The sequence below is a fragment of the Bufo bufo genome, chromosome 2 (genome assembly GCF_905171765.1).
Source record: "Bufo bufo chromosome 2, aBufBuf1.1, whole genome shotgun sequence".
Lineage (NCBI taxonomy): Eukaryota > Metazoa > Chordata > Amphibia > Anura > Bufonidae > Bufo > Bufo bufo.
The window spans coordinates 706,505,269-706,521,281 of NC_053390.1; the positions used below are offsets into that span (position 1 = coordinate 706,505,269).

Genomic DNA, 16,013 nt, shown 5'->3' on the forward strand with positions numbered 1-16,013 from the left:
CCTCATTTGTTCACAAAAAGAAGAATATATTGGTTTCCCAGTAGCTTAGTAATCAGTCCTGCTCTCTTATAGCACTGGTCTCCTGAGCTCACACATCCAGCCACGTCCAGGGGTGAATTTGCAGCATAGACATCTGTCTGTGGTCTGAGATGTTGGGGGCAGCACCTAGAAGCTCTGTATTGTTTGATATTTCTCTTTGGCACCTTTTAGCAGTAGTAGGAGCTTTTACAATAATGTAAAAGGAGGTATAGTAACCAATAGAATGCTTATTGTATGACCTCTGCACAGACTGTATTATTCCATAAGGCTACATTCATACGAATGTATTTTGTTTCCGCGTCCGTTCTGTTTTTTTTTTTTTTTTTGCAGATTGGATGAGGAACCATTAATTTAAATGGGTCCGCAAAAAATGCAGACAGCACACCGTGTGCTGCCCGCATCCGTATGTCCGTTCCGTGGCCAGCAAAAAATATAGAGCATGTCCTATTCTTGTCTGCAAAAATCCGTATTTTTTGCGGATCCACATTTTGCGGGCCACAAAATACATACGGTAGTGTGAATGTAGCCTAAGGCCTCTTTCACACGGGCGTTGCGGGAAAATGTGCAGGTGCATTGCGGGAACACCCGCGATTTTTCCGCGCGAGTGCAAAACATTGTAATGCGTTTTGCACTCGCGTGAGAAAAATCGCACATGTTTGGTACCCAAACCCGAACTTCTTCACAGAAGTTCGGGCTTGGGATCGGTGTTCTGTAGATTGTAATATTTTCCCTTATAACATGGTTATAAGGGAAAATAATAGCATTCTGAATACAGAATGCATAGTAAAACAGCGCTGGAGGGGTTAAAAAAAAATAAAAAATCATTTAACTCACCTTAATCCATTTGATCGCGTAGCCCGGCATCTCAGTCTGTCTCTTTTACTGAATAGGACCTGTGGTGAGCATTAATTATAGTTCAAGGACCTGTGATGACGTCACTCCGGTCATCACATGGTACGTCACATGATCTTTTACCATGGTGAATCACCATGGTAAAAGATCATGTGACGTACCATGTGATGACCGGAGTGTCGTCATCACAGGTCCTTGACCTATAATTAATGCTCACCACAGGTCCTATTCAGTAAAGGGGACAGAAGCAGATGCCGGGCTACGCGATCAAGTGGATTAAGGTGAGTTAAATGATTTTTAATTTTTTTTAACCCCTCCAGCGCTGTTTTACTATGCATTCTGTATTCAGAATGCTATTATTTTCCCTTATAACCATGTTATAAGGGAAAATAATAATGATTGGGTCTCCATCCCGATCGTCTCCTAGCAACCGTGTGTGAAAATCGCACCGCATCCGCACTTGCTTGCGGATGCTTGCGATTTTCACGCAACCCCATTCATTTCTGTGGGGCCTGCGTTACGTGAAAAACGCACAAAGAGGAGCATGCTTCGATTTTCACGCAACGCAAAAGTGATGCGTGAAAATCACCGCTCGTGTGCACAGCCCCATAGAAATGAATGGGTCGGTATTCAGTGCGGGTGCAATGCGTTCACCTCCCGCATCGCATCCGCGCGGAATACTCGCTCGTGTGAAAGGGGCCTAAGGGTATGTTCACACAGCAGAAATATGTGCTGGGAAGGTCATTGTGTACTAATGCCACGAAATTCGCCCACGAGTTAGCAAATCCATGTGATGCTACCCACTGCGGTTCCCCATTGAAAGCAATTAGAAGTGTATTTTAAGTGTATTTTTCACGTTATACGCATAAATAATGCACCCATACTGCAGAAATATCTGCGTTTTACTTCATACTTTTCCGATCCACTCCTGGCTTTGGCTCCTAAAACTGCATATAATACTACAGTAAAAACTGCACGTGTGATTCCCGCCTAACAATCTATAATGTCAAGTTTTACAGATTATAGGAGTCTATACAACAAGCAACCACTGCCTATATGAGTAAAGGAGTACAATGGGGATTGGATATCTGAGTGTGTGGCATATGCGTAAGGCCATTCCACATGAGTGTATTCAGTCTGGAAAACACGCTCTGTGTGACAGCTGTATTTCTTCGACTGAATACTGTGCAGCATGATAATGATTTATGATACCATGTGTTCCTGCCTGAATGCACATCTCCAAAACTGTACTCATGGTATTATATAAGTACTGGACAACAGACCTGTGGTCAGACAGGAACACACAGCATCATAAATGTTTATGTTCCTGTGTGTAAGGCCTCATGCACATAAACGTATTTTCATTCCGTGTCCAAAAAACGGAAGGTACTCCGTGTGCGTTCCATTTCCGTTCCGCAAAAAAATAGAACCTGTTCTGTCATTGTCTGTATTACGGACAAGGATAGGACTGTTCTATTAGGGGCCAGCTGTTCCGTTCCGCAAAATACAGAATGCACACGGATGTCATCCATATCTTTTGCAGATCCGTTTTTTGCAAATCGAAAAATACATACCGTCGTGTGCATGAGGCCTTAGGGGGAGAGGAGCACTGTTTGATCTGTAAAATACAGCTGTCGCATGGAGCCTATTTCCTGGACTCAATATACTTGTGTGAAATTGGCCTAGCGGTATTATTTGGGCTTTAAATGGTGGTATTATTTTCATTTGTATATGGTGATATTATTTGGGCACTCTATAAAGGAAATGTTACTTGGGCACTGTTGTTATTTTAGAACCATATAGGAGTTTTAGTTCGAATTTACTTGTAGTATTATATGCGCTTTTATTTTAGCACTATTTAGTGGTATTATTTGAACATTGCATGGCGGCCTTATTTGAGTTGGTTGTTTGTGTGCAGTTTTAATAGAACAATCATGTTGTGAAAACTTTTGTGTCCCTTATGCTAGGGCTATTTTGGTGACCTTGCAACTTTAATTCTACCATGGTGGGAGCCCTGTCTACTGTAGTATGTTTATGGTTTTGTATATTCCCATTGTGCTTGAGTGGATTCTTTTAATCTGCCCATACATATTAGGCCTCATGCACACGGCCGTGTTCCACGGCTGAGAGCGGTCCGTGGTGACCCGGCCGCAGGAGCGCAACCAATGACTCTGTGCGCCCCTGCTGTCAGCAGGAATCCCGGCCGGGTCACCACGGACCGCTCTCGGCCGCGGAACACGGCCGTGTGCATTCGGCCTTAGATGTATGTTAGCCAAAACCTGCCAGTTTTGACTGGGGGCGACCGACTGTCCATCTAGGGGTGCATTCACACAACCATATCTATTTTGCGGTCCGCAAAACACAGGTCCACAAAAAATACTGATGACGCCCATGTGACGTTTGTGTTGCATCCGTGTTTTTTTTTGCGCACCCATTGTAACAATGTCTATTCTTGTCTGCAAAACGGACAAGAATAGGACATGTTCTATGTTTTTTGCAGGACTACGGAACGGACATACGGATAGCACATGGTGTGTTGTCTGCATCTTTTGCGGCCCCATTGAAATTAATGTGTCTGACCAGCAAAGAAAATGTGTATCGGATGCAGAAAAGAAACCAGTCATCTGATTGTAGACTAGTGGGTTATTGGTGCCTGCTGACTTTTCCCCAGTGGGGGAGATAAGTACTGGGCAGTTGGATTTTAACTTCCTGATGCTTTTGTTCTTGGGGAGAAAGCTGCTTTCAAAGGAGTCTGGCAGCGGCCTCCTCCTCTTCCTACTAAGATCACTTGATGGCTCAGTCAAGGTTGACAGCTAACTTATGTATAATTTAAGAATATTTGGCTGTAAGTAAGTCAAAAACTATGACAAAGGCAATTTTTGACATCAATATTTAAAAAACACACAAAAAACAAGTAGTTATCCTTACCTGTGGTTCAGATTCAAGGTTTATTTTATATGGATCTTCACACATTTGCGGAGACCACATCCTAGTTTCAGCTCTGAAGAAAAACGCATACAGTTAAAAACCCATACGCTTTAGCAGATACACCATATATTGTAAAAGGCGATGTCCAGCCATGAAAAATTATTTAGAAACATTCTAGAATGTTTTAAAATAGCAAACAAAGTTGTACTCTCTTTACAGATCCCCAGCAGCTCCGTAACAGGGGTTATGTGACCATTGTGGCCAATCTTTGGCTGTTATTTTATAACCACATGAGTGGTTTTCAAAATAATATTTTATGGCTGAACAACTTTACGTTGTATCAACTAATGTTTGCTGTGTAATATATCAAAGCTGTACATTAGTTACATTTGCAGAAACTGAGGAGCAAGATAATAGTCTGTAACTTCAGTCAGACACAGAAGGACCCTGTAATATTTAATATGGTATTCCAGCTCTATAAACAATGTCCCATGGCCTGAAAATTAAAAAATTAAAGCGGTAGTCCACTTTCTGATTATTGTTGACCAATGTGTATATAAGATAATTATATGACACTTGCCAATATAGCCTGTGTTGAAATTCTGCACCATTTTCTGTATTTTGTAAGGTACACAACGTCTTTTGTGCTGTCTACACAGAGATCTTGTCCAAAAAATGGCTGCTGATGGAAGGTCATGTGACCAGGAAAATCACCTCCATGTGATGTCTCCTCCATCCAAACACTCTGCACCTGCACTAAACAGAACAAGTGCAAATGGTGGGGCAGTGTATCTGAATGGAGGAGACATCACATGGAGGTGATTTGCCTGGTCACAAAGGCTATATTAGTAAGTGCCATATAATCATCTTATATACACTTTGGTCAACAATAACAAGAAAGTGGCCAACCCCTTTAAGTTAAAAAAAAATAAAATGGCTTATATTCACTTTGACACCCCCCCCCCCCCCCCCCCCCAACCACTGCTCTTCCAATGGTGCCTAGTCACCTGCAGTCCTCTTCTTTCTGCTGATGTTCTAAAACAGCAATAAATAGCTGGGAATGCAGCTCAGCCATTCACTGGTTGCATCTTTTTATTGGGCTGGAATACCCCTTTAACCCCTTGACGACCCAAGACGAGAATGCTCTTCCTCAAACGCCGGCACTTAGCGCTCGAGGACGAGCGCTCTCGCCCTGCAGTCGTTCCTCCCCCCGCGTTCGGTCCTCTCGGTCAGCAGCAGAGATCCGGCGGTTACTGACAGCCGGATCCCTGCTGCATCCACCAGCATCGGCGATAACGCAGATGCCGGTGGATTAACCCCTCATTTGCCGTGGTCAGCGCTGACCGCGGCATATGGGAGGTTTGCGCTCCCTCACCTCATGCATCGAGTCCCCGCGCTGCTGTGGCGGGGACTCGATGGTTGCCATGGCAGCCCCAAGGCTTGGGGCCTGTCATGTACGGAAGCCTAAGGCTGGGTTCACACTTGAGCGTTTTACAGCGCGTTCAAACGCGCTGTAAAACGCTCAACAGATGAAAACCAATGCTTCCCTATGGCCCTAGTTCTCACTTGAGCGTTTTACAGCGCGTTTGAACGCGCTGAAAAACGCCCTACGCTCAAACAAGTTCTTGAGCTTCTTTGGGGCGTTTTGACGCGCGTTTGTGGCCATAGGACACTGCAGTCAATCACACAAACACGCGTCAAACGCGCGTTTACTATTGCAAAAAACGTGCATAAAAACGCGCAACAAAAACGCACGTTAAACGCGCATATCAAATGCGCTCAGGTCTGAACCCAGCCTTAGAGGCCCAGCCCCCAGGCTAGGTCTCCTAGGCAACTGCTAGCGTCTTACAGTGTAAGACACTAACAGTTCAATACAGAACAATACAGATGTATTGTGCTGTATTGAAACAAGGATCAGACCCTGTCCCATTGTGGGACAAAAAAGAAAGTGAAAAAAAATAAAGTTTATAAAATTAAAGTTTTACAAAAAAAATTTAAAGTTTCAAGTAAAAAAAAAATAAAGTAGCAAAAAATTGTAAAAAAAAAATAGGGAAAAGACATATGTTTATAGAGCTGGTCGATACGGACGCGACTATACCTAATATCACATGACCTAACCCCTCAGATGAACAACGTAAAAAAAAAAAACTGCTAAATTAAAAAAAAATTGTCACCTTACATCACAAAAAGTACAACAGCAAGCGACCAAAATAGTACCAATCTAACCGTCGCCTCATCCCGCAAAAAATGAGCCCCTACCTGAGACAATCGCTCAGAATATGGAGACACTAAAACATCATTTTCTTTTGGTTTAAAAAAGCTGTTATTGTGTAAAACTTACATAAATAAAAAAAAGTATACATATTAGGTATCGCTGCGTCCTTATCGACCGGCTCTATAAAAATATCACATGACCTAACCCCTCAGATGAACACTGTAAAAAAATAAAAACGATGTAAAAAAAGGAATTTTTTGTCATCTTACATCACAAAAAGTGTAATGGCAAGCGATCAAAAAGTCATATGCACCCCAAAATAGTGCCAATCAAACCGTCATCTCATCCCACAAAAAATGAGACCCTACCTAAGATAATCGCCCAAAAACTTAAAAAACTATAGCTCTCAGACTATGGAGACACTAAAAATGAAATCATTGTGTAAAACTTACATAAATAAAAAAATTGTATACATATTAGGTATCGCTGCGTCCGTGACAACCTGGTCTATAAAAATACCACACGATCTAACCTGTCAGATGAATGTTGTAAATAACAACAAAAAAAAACGGTGCCAAAAAAGCTATTTCTTGTTACCTTGCCTCAGAAAAAGTGTAATATAGAGCAACCAAAAATCATATGTACCCTAAACTAGTACCAACAAAACTTCTACCCTATCCCGTAGTTTCTAAAATGGGGTCACTTTTTTGGAGTTTCTACTCTAGGGGTGCATCAGGGGGGCTTCAAATGGGACGTGGTGTAAAAAAAAAAAAAAGTCTAGCAAAATCTGCCTTCCAAAAACCGTATGGCATTCCTTTCCTTCTGCGCCCTGCCGTGTACCCGTACAGCAGTTTACGACCACATATGGGGTGTTTCTGTAAACAGGGCCATAAATAATGAGGTTTTGTTTGGCTGTTAACCCTTGCTTTGTAACGGGAAAAAAAATATTAAAATGGGAAATCTGCCAAAAAAGGGAAATTTTGAAATTGTATCTCTATTTTCCATTAATTCTTGTGAAACACCTAAAGGGTTAACAACGTTTGTAAAAATCAGTTTTGAATACCTTGAGGGGTGTAGTTTCTAGAATGGGGTCATTTTTGGGTGGTTTCTATCATGTAAGCTTCACAAAGTGACTTCAGACCTGAACTGGTCCTTAAAAAGTTGGTTTTTGAAAATTTCTGAGAAATTTCAAGATTTACTTCTAAACTTCTAAGCCTTGTAACGTCCCCCAAAAATAAAATGTCATTCCCAAAATGATCCTAACATGAAGAAGACATATGGGAAATTTAAAGTACAGGGTGGGCCATTTATATGGATACACCTTAATAAAATGGGAATGGTTAGTGATATTAACTTTCTATTTGTGGCACATTAGTATATGTGAGGGGGAAAACTTTTCAAGATGGTGGTGACCATGGCGGCCATTTTGAAGTCGGCCATTTTGAATCCAACTTTTGTTTTTTCAATAGGAAGAGGGTCATGTGACACATCAAACTTATTGGGAATTTGACAAGAAAAACAATGGTGTGCTTGGTTTTAATGTAACTTTATTCTTTCATGAGTTATTTACAAGTTTCTGACCACTTCTAAAATGTGTTCAATGTGCTGCCCATTGTGTTGGATTGTCAATGCAACCCTCTTCTCCCACTCTTCACAGACTGATAGCAACACCGCAGGAGAAATGCTAGCACAGGCTTCCAGTATCCGTAGTTTCAGGTGCTGCACATCTCGTATCTTCACAGCATAGACAATTGCCTTCAGATGACCCCAAAGATAAAAGTCTAAGGGGGTCAGATCGGGAGACCTTGGGGGCCATTCAACTGGCCCACGACGACCAATCCACTTTCCAGGAAACTGTTCATCTAGGAATGCTCAGACCCGAAACCCATAATGTGGTGGTGGGTGCACCATCTTGCTGGAAAAACCCAGGGAACGTGCCAGCTTCAGTGCATGAAGAGGGAAACACATCATCATGTAGCAATTTCGCATATCCAGTGACCCCCTTAGACTTTTATCTTTGGGGTCATCTGAAGGCAATTGTCTATGCTGTGAAGATACGAGATGTGCAGCACCTGAAACTACGGATACTGGAAGCCTGTGCTAGCATTTCTCCTGCGGTGTTGCTATCAGTGTGTGAAGAGTGGGAGAAGAGGGTTGCATTGACAATCCAACACAATGGGCAGCACATTGAACACATTTTAGAAGTGGTCAGAAACTTGTAAATAACTCATGAAAGAATAAAGTTACGTTAAAACCAAGCACACCATTGTTTTTCTTGTCAAATTCCCAATAAGTTTGATGTGTCACATGACCCTCTTCCTATTGAAAAAACAAAAGTTGGATTCAAAATGGCTGACTTCAAAATGGCCGCCATGGTCACCACCCATCTTGAAAAGTTTCCCCCCTCACATATACTAATGTGCCACAAACAGGAAGTTAATATCACCAGCCATTCCCATTTTATTAAGGTGTATCCATATAAATGGCCCACCCTGTAATAACAATTTTTGTAGGTATTAATATGTATTATAGAAATAGAGAAATTGAAACTTGGAAATTTGCAAATTTTTTAAAAATTTGGGCAAATTTGGTATTTTTTTTTTATAAATAAAAATGTTTTTTTTTTTACTACATTTTACCAGTGTCATGAAGTACAATATGTGACGAAAAAACAATCTCAGATCAAAGCGTTTTAAAGTTATCACCACATAAAGTGACACTGGTCAGATTTGCAAAAAATGGCCTGGTCCTGAAGGTGAAAATGAGCCTGGTCCTTAAGGGGTTAAGAATATTAACTAAATTACAATTAAAGGGTTTCTCTCACAGAAATTCTGTTATGTAGCTGACTGACATTAGCGATGTGCGAATGTCAGCAGTACATAACAGTGCGATTTATAATTGTGTCCCTGCCGCCGTTCTCCTATAAAAACACACTTTTAAAATATGCTAATGAGCCTCTAGGTGCTATGAGGGCGTTGATTCCGCACCTAGAGGCTCGGTCTACATCTACGCCTAAAACAGTTGGTAAATAAAACAGGCCTGCTGGAGTGTCCCCTTCCCCGCCCACTTTTTTAGACCTGGCATAAGCGGGAAAAAGTCGCAGATTGTGGTGCAAAGGACCTTTGCGCCTCAATCTGCTCCAGAAATATGCCTAATATAGGCGTATTTCTGTTTAATAAATGACTCCCCAAGTTTTTACTTCGCCGTCTCCGGAGCGGCTTCCTCCATGCACTTGGCTTCCTGGAACCTGGGCCGTTAAATTGTGTGGTGAGCTGAAGGACATTCCCCTTTCTTCACTTATGTCTTTACAAAAGCGCAGATTTTCAACTTCTCTCCCTTGAGTAACGATCCAGTCAGAAAATTGCATCTCTCTATGTCTTCTTCCCATCAAAGTGCCACCTAGTCTAGGATAACTTTGTACTGCACGCTTTGCCAAAAAGGCATCATAGTTAAAAAAAGCTGGTGACCATGAAATAGGCATTTTTTGGATTTCTCTATAGGCTTCTCCTAATGCAGTATGAAAACATGGGGCATGCTTTTGAAAGCTGTTTCTTTAACCAGTAACATTCATATTTTCTCTGGGCCGGTCTCCTGCACCCAGGTATGTACTGTATATGTTTACTCAGTTTTCAGCTGTAGTGGTGGGACTCGGTGTCTCTTAGGAGACAATGTAGGTGTTCCTAGTTTTTAGTCCATATGGATGCCTGTTGGTACCGATTATTTATAATATTATGGGCAGGTGGCATTAGTCCACATAGGCTGTATAGCTGCATTACTTAACTACATTTAGTCCCGTGGTTGCTGGGGATGCACGTTTTTCCCCATACTCTTGCACTTTCTCGATATAGGTTTATCATATTTATTGTCTTGATGTATGTGCAACAATAAAGTTTTCTTGTGGATTATTTCGTATGGTGTTTGGGTTATTTATAGGAGTTTATATTTTTCATATTTTCTCTGTAGACAGTTTGATGAGAAGCTGTCCACCAATCAAGAGAATGTGAATCCCCTTGTCTCTAATCAGGCCTGCAGGGTGAGATCAGTTGAATGGAGCGATTTTCTGTATTTCAGTAGAGATCCCATCACTTGGACTATCAAAAATCTAACATTTAATTTTATTTCCTACAAATAAGTACCGGTAATATATGTCACTGAAGGGAAATCTCCTTTGGCCTGGAATGCAATTATTTTTTTTTTTCTGGACTTGTTAAATGATTCTCCTTTAAGTGTAATGTGGTTATGATTGTGATTATTAATAGGATGCAACTAGAGAGATTATCACCACTGATGTTCTAGGTGACATTAAAAGCACTGCTCTTGTAGGAAATCTGTCACCTGTCATGAGTCCTATTAAGTGCCCGTGACTGCATATCACCAAATTACATGTCCATGCTCACCCCTGTTCCCATGTGGTGTGCCTGAAACCGGCGCTGGAGTACATTGTGAGGACTCATGAGCATGTGCACATAATAAAGAGGACTCCGGGATGAGTCCTCACAATGTATCCCAGCACCGGTATGCAGACACAAAGCGGAGGAACTGGGGATAGTATGGACACATAACCTAGTGATCTGGAGTCAGGGGCAGCAGTACTATTCATGTAGTCCTGCACTTAATAGGCAGTGAGAGAGGGGACAGATTCCCTTTAAGAAAACTTCTCACTATAATCAGCAATAAGAGCTCTAGCCTCACATCAGTAAGCTAACACCTGTGTGTCCGTGTCACGGCTGAGGATGGGGGAAATCCTCAGCCGTGCAATACCAGATGCTGTAGGCCTACTCGGCCAGGAGAACAGGATAGGGAGCAGGTCACCTCCTAACAGCGTCCCTACCCTGACCCTAACTCCTAACTGCATGGGCCGACCTTAAAGGTAGGAGGACCCATGCGCAGGAACCTCGGATCCCTAACTCACCCTCCGTCCGGTCCCTGCGCTAGGAGTCAGGGTAAGACGACCTACTCCTCCTAGACGCGGAGGAGCAGGAGTCTCACTGGCCAAGCTGTTGGGAAAAAGGGGAACACAAACAGTTTTACGGGTATGGCAGGCGATCTAGAAGTTCCTCCAACCTGCCACAGCCTTGCTGACTGGATCCCTGAGCAACAGGAATCCAGAACCGTAAACTGCACAAAAGTGACAAGGAAGGTCCCAACAGAAACATCACATACAACATGACATACAAGAGACATAAACATAAACTTAAACTTAAATCTATGACCACAGTGGTGGCTCTCACAGGCAGATGGAAAAACACAGGAGGCTGCTATCAGCAAGCATGCTGAAGCAACCTCCTGAGCCCTGCCACAGAGAGAGGTTATATAGGCCCAAAGTGGCCACACCCAAAGGAAGGACACACCCAGTGACATCACACACACACACTGGGAAGGGAGTTAACCCTACACACACCACAGAAGGGAAACTCACAAAAAGGAAAAGTGTCCAACAGATCACACTGTGGCCGTTGCCGCAAGCAACGACATGGGTGGCACACGTGTCCAGGGAGTCAGCCCGAAGGCCGGGACACTGCCACCACATGTACATAATACCACCTAAGGTTGCCACGGGTAACCACAGTGCGGGGAATGATGTCCGTGCGCACACAAACATAAAACACAGTGCACACCAGACATACAAACGTGCATCCAAAACAACTCCCCGGGAACCGCACACAAGGCTGTTGTCCGCGGCAACCGCACCGAGGCCAACTACATAATGCCTCAGCTGCGGTTGACACAACAACCAAAACCGCGGGCAACTGTATGCGACTCCCAAGGAGTCACGACCATAACCGTGGCCGTGACAGTCCGGGTGTTATAACTGATAGAAATTGTATACCTGTCAATCTTTAGGCAGAGCTGGTCCGTTGCAGCTTTAATCCTATCCTGTGCTTCAGCGTGTGTCATGTTATCAGTGCTGTATCCATCAATGGCAAGTATCACATCCCCAGGGCACAAATTAGCAACAGAAGATTTGCTTCCTGGTGATATCTGAAATAATTAAACAGACAAGTTACATGAATTTTAGTAAAACATCCTCATGATTAGAGATAAGCAAATTTCCGCTTATGAAATTCGTTCACACTTCATTTGTTGGTAAAAGGTGATTTGCGTTATGGATTCCGTTACCACGGACCGTAACGCAATTCTATGACGGAATGCATAACGGAATACCTTTTAGAGGCATTCCATTATTCATTCCATCATAATAGAAGTCTATGGGCTGCAAAACGGATCCGTCCCGTTTTCGTTCTGCAGGAGAGGACTCCTCTCATCTCTACTCATGATCAATAATAGCACTCGTAGCAGTATTCTTTCCTGAAGTAGTAAATATCTGGTTCCTCACCCGCCTCTCCAATTATACAGCTCCGCTGTCATCAGACCTGACCACCCACTTTCTCAGTACAGCCCATCCCTCCACAGCTTTCCCAAAAGTCAAAGCTGCCCCTCACAACTTCCTGAATATTCACAGGTGGGACTTCTCCCACTTCCTTAGTAGTCGCAGCTGTTATTTTTTAGACCTTCATAATAGAGATTGTTCTAAACATATCTTACTGGAGGCGCAGCTTTAGAGACTGTTCATTGCTATGTTGGTTCCAGGGTTCTTAATCAGGTGGATACTAATATTGGGTCTCTAACGAGCCTTCTAGTTACAGGTATTTTGCAAGGACGAAGTTATACGGCAATCCTAGATCTAAGGAGCAGCTACACAATAAAGAGAATTAATTTTACTGCATGGTGAATGGCGTAAAAATAGTCCAGTCCCCCCCCGTCCCCCCCCCCCCCATTTGGAATTTGTTCCCCACTACATTGTATGCAACCACAAATTGTGCCGTTAGAAAGTAAAACTTGCCCTGCAAAAAATAAGCCCTCGTAAGGCTATGTGAACGGAAAAATAAAATAAATTACAACTCTGGGAAGAGGGGGGGGGGGGGGGGGGTGGAGTGAATGAAAACACAAAAAAAAGGAAAATTGCCTGATCCTCTAAGGGTTAATTCAAAAGTCGATTCACCATTTCCAATTTTATGTGTTTCCTTTTGAGAAGGATTCTATCCATCACAGAAACCTTGAGGTTGAGAGGTATTAGGCCCCTTTCACACGAGCGAGAACGCATAGCGCCCCCGCACTGAATCCAGACCCATTCATTTCAATGGATCTGTGTACATGAGCGTTGTTTTTCACGCATCACTTTTGCGTTGCGTTAAAATCACAGCATGTTCTATATTCTGCGTTTTTCACTCAGCACTTGCCCCATAGAAGTGAATGGGGCTGCGTGAAGAACGCATTGCATCCGGAAGCAAGTGCAGGTGCGATGCGTTTTTCACTGATGGTTGCTAAGAGATATTGTTTGTAAACCTTCGGTATTTATCACGCGTGTGAAAAACGCATCAAAACGCATTGCACCCGCACGGAAAAAACTGAACGCAATCGCAGACAAAACTGACTGAACGCATCCGGACCTAATCCGTATCGTTCTTGTGAAAAAGGACTGGTATTCCATGTTGGTTCACCAGGGCAAGATCAGAAGAAAGACTCGACTTCAGGAAGCAGTTCAGCATAATGGTACATTGCAGACTCCTCAAGACCTTACAGAATAGATTTCTTTTCAGTACCTGATTGATGCTCTGGATGTTGGGTTTGATTCAGTTCACATTGACAAGATGGCATATAAGAATTTTGGCACAAAATTCTGTTGAAAAATTAGGCACTTTGGCACATCTACATTTATGTTTTCAACAGGATTAGCAAATCTGTTCCTATGGCCTCATTTACACATTGATGAAATTTGTGATAAGATGGTCAGTGATTCATCAGTGAAGATTTCTGTGGAAAATCTAGGTTTACGTTTTTTGCTCTCCCGGTGTCATTCATGTTCCACAGACACTGCACAGCTGAAAATTAATTTTCAGAGTATCTCCTCTTAATGGGCCAAGAAATACGGAAGGCATTCATGTTGCGTCCATGTTTTTCATGGACCCATAGACTATAATAGACATGAGGGATCCATAAACACGGACAAAATAGTACATGCTTCTGTGCTAAACCATGGACTGTGCTAAAACACTGATGTGTGAAAACACACATTAAAATGAATGGGTATGTGTGCTGTCTATGGAGAACATGGAATCACTGCCGTGTGGCCGAGGCCTATGTCTTTATTGCTGTATGCATCACCACTTAAGTTATGTTCACACAACGGATTTTGAAAACGTGCTGAAAAAATCAGTGTGGAATCCGTGCTGATTTTCTGCAGAGTTTTGGTGTGGTTTTTGGATAGTTTTTTTCTTGCTTCCTACTTTTTTGGCTTCAGATTCATTTCAATGAGAGAATCAGTGTGGATTCCGCTCAGTGTGGATTCCGTGGGGGGAAAAAAAGTTCTGCCTCATTAAAATGAATGGGAGACTTTTCAGAGGCGTTTTTTTTAACGGATTATGCATGAAAAACAGCACCAGAAAACGTGTGAACTGGCCCTTAGCGTAAAAACGGCTTCCTTATGCAGGTTGTGCTGGGCGCTTCTATTCAGCTTTAGCCCTGTTCTGGTCTCAACCTGTTACCTTATGACATCTTTCTTTAACAACTAGAAATGTTATCACCGTTAAAACATTTTCAGATATTCAACAAAAAGTGGGTTAGTTAATCAGATTTGTAAGTGTATCTGAATCAGCATCCCACTTTATTTAGGTGTCCTGCAATGTGCCAGTTATTCATTTTAATACCCTAAGCCGGGGGTAGGCAACCTCCGGCACTCCAGCTGTTGTGAAACTACAACTCCCAGCATGCATACTTGCTCTGCTCTTCTAAGAACTCTCATAGAAATGAATGAAGCATGCTGGGAATTGTAGTTTCACAACATCTGGAGTGTCGCAGGTTGCTGATCCCTGCCCTAAGCATAGCCTTTGCCCTCATACTCTGCTACAACAGTGTTTTGTGAGCCACTCCCTAATAATATAGAAAATGTTTTTGTGGAGGTGCTTTAGCATTTATATGATTCATGTCAAACGCTGAGATCCTTGAATTTGGTCACTCACATTTTAGTGCATGTCCGTTTTTCTCCCTCTTCCACGTATATACCTATTCGAACATACTCAAGGCTGTAAGGCAAGGGCTACATGGCGGCACCTGTCGTGGTCAGAATCCCTGAGTAGCGGTGATCCCATAAAAATTAATGGGATCGCAGCAGCAGTCGCAAGGAATCCAGCTGTGTTGGATTTTATTTGACTTCTATGGGATTACCACTGCTCAGCGATCCTGGCCCCGACAGGTGCTGCCGTGTAGCTATTGCCTGAATGTCAAGGTAATACTCTGTCACTCAGAGTTGGTAGACAAAAGGGGGTGCGCACACTGTCACTGTTGCTGTACATCTGAGATTCAGCAAAAATGCACAAGTTGCAAGTGTTTTTTGCAACGTGGTTTTCACTGGTAAAACATGTTAAAAATCATGCGGCAAAACTGCAGCCTCAGCGTAAAACATGAAAAGAACAAAGGCAGGTGAATATTTTGATTATGATTTCTTCTTTGTTAAGTAAACAATGTAAAACCCTCTAGAGTGGATTTATCAAAACCGGTGCAAAGCAAACTGGCTTAGTTGCCCACAGCAACCAATTAGATTCCATGTTTTATTTCAGATAGTTGGAATCTGACTGGTTGCTGTGGGCAACTAAGCCAGTTCTACTTTACACCAGCTTTGATAAATTTGTGTTTGATCAGTGATTTCCATTAGCGATTGTGAATCGAAACCAGGAGTGGAGCCTACACAGAGTTTAGGTATAATGGAAGGATTTCCTCCTGTTCTATGTTTTTGACCCGCACCTGGTTTTGGCTCACAATCACTGATGGAAATCGCTGACCAAACACTGATTGTGTGAAAGCAGCCTTATGTCCACTGAAACAATCTTCCATCTGTGTTGAGTCTGTTTTGTCTGTGATTGCATTCTGTCTGTCCATATGGCATTAGTATGTCATCTTTTTTCATTTCTGTAAAAAACCC

General features: G+C 42.6%; 1 protein-coding gene and 1 long non-coding RNA gene across 2 annotated transcripts in view; both read right to left on the reverse strand.

The window, feature by feature from the left end:
* The window catches only part of LOC120990160, a 954,651-nt gene that overhangs the window by 515,592 nt on the left and 423,046 nt on the right, over window positions 1-16,013 (reverse strand). The window lies entirely within an intron of this gene.
* The window catches only part of PDLIM3 (PDZ and LIM domain 3), a 75,722-nt gene that overhangs the window by 27,013 nt on the left and 32,696 nt on the right, over window positions 1-16,013 (reverse strand). Inside the window, 2 exon segments of the mRNA XM_040418747.1 lie at window positions 3,820-3,892; window positions 11,865-12,016. Of these exon segments, the coding sequence (XP_040274681.1) occupies window positions 3,820-3,892; window positions 11,865-12,016 (225 nt within the window).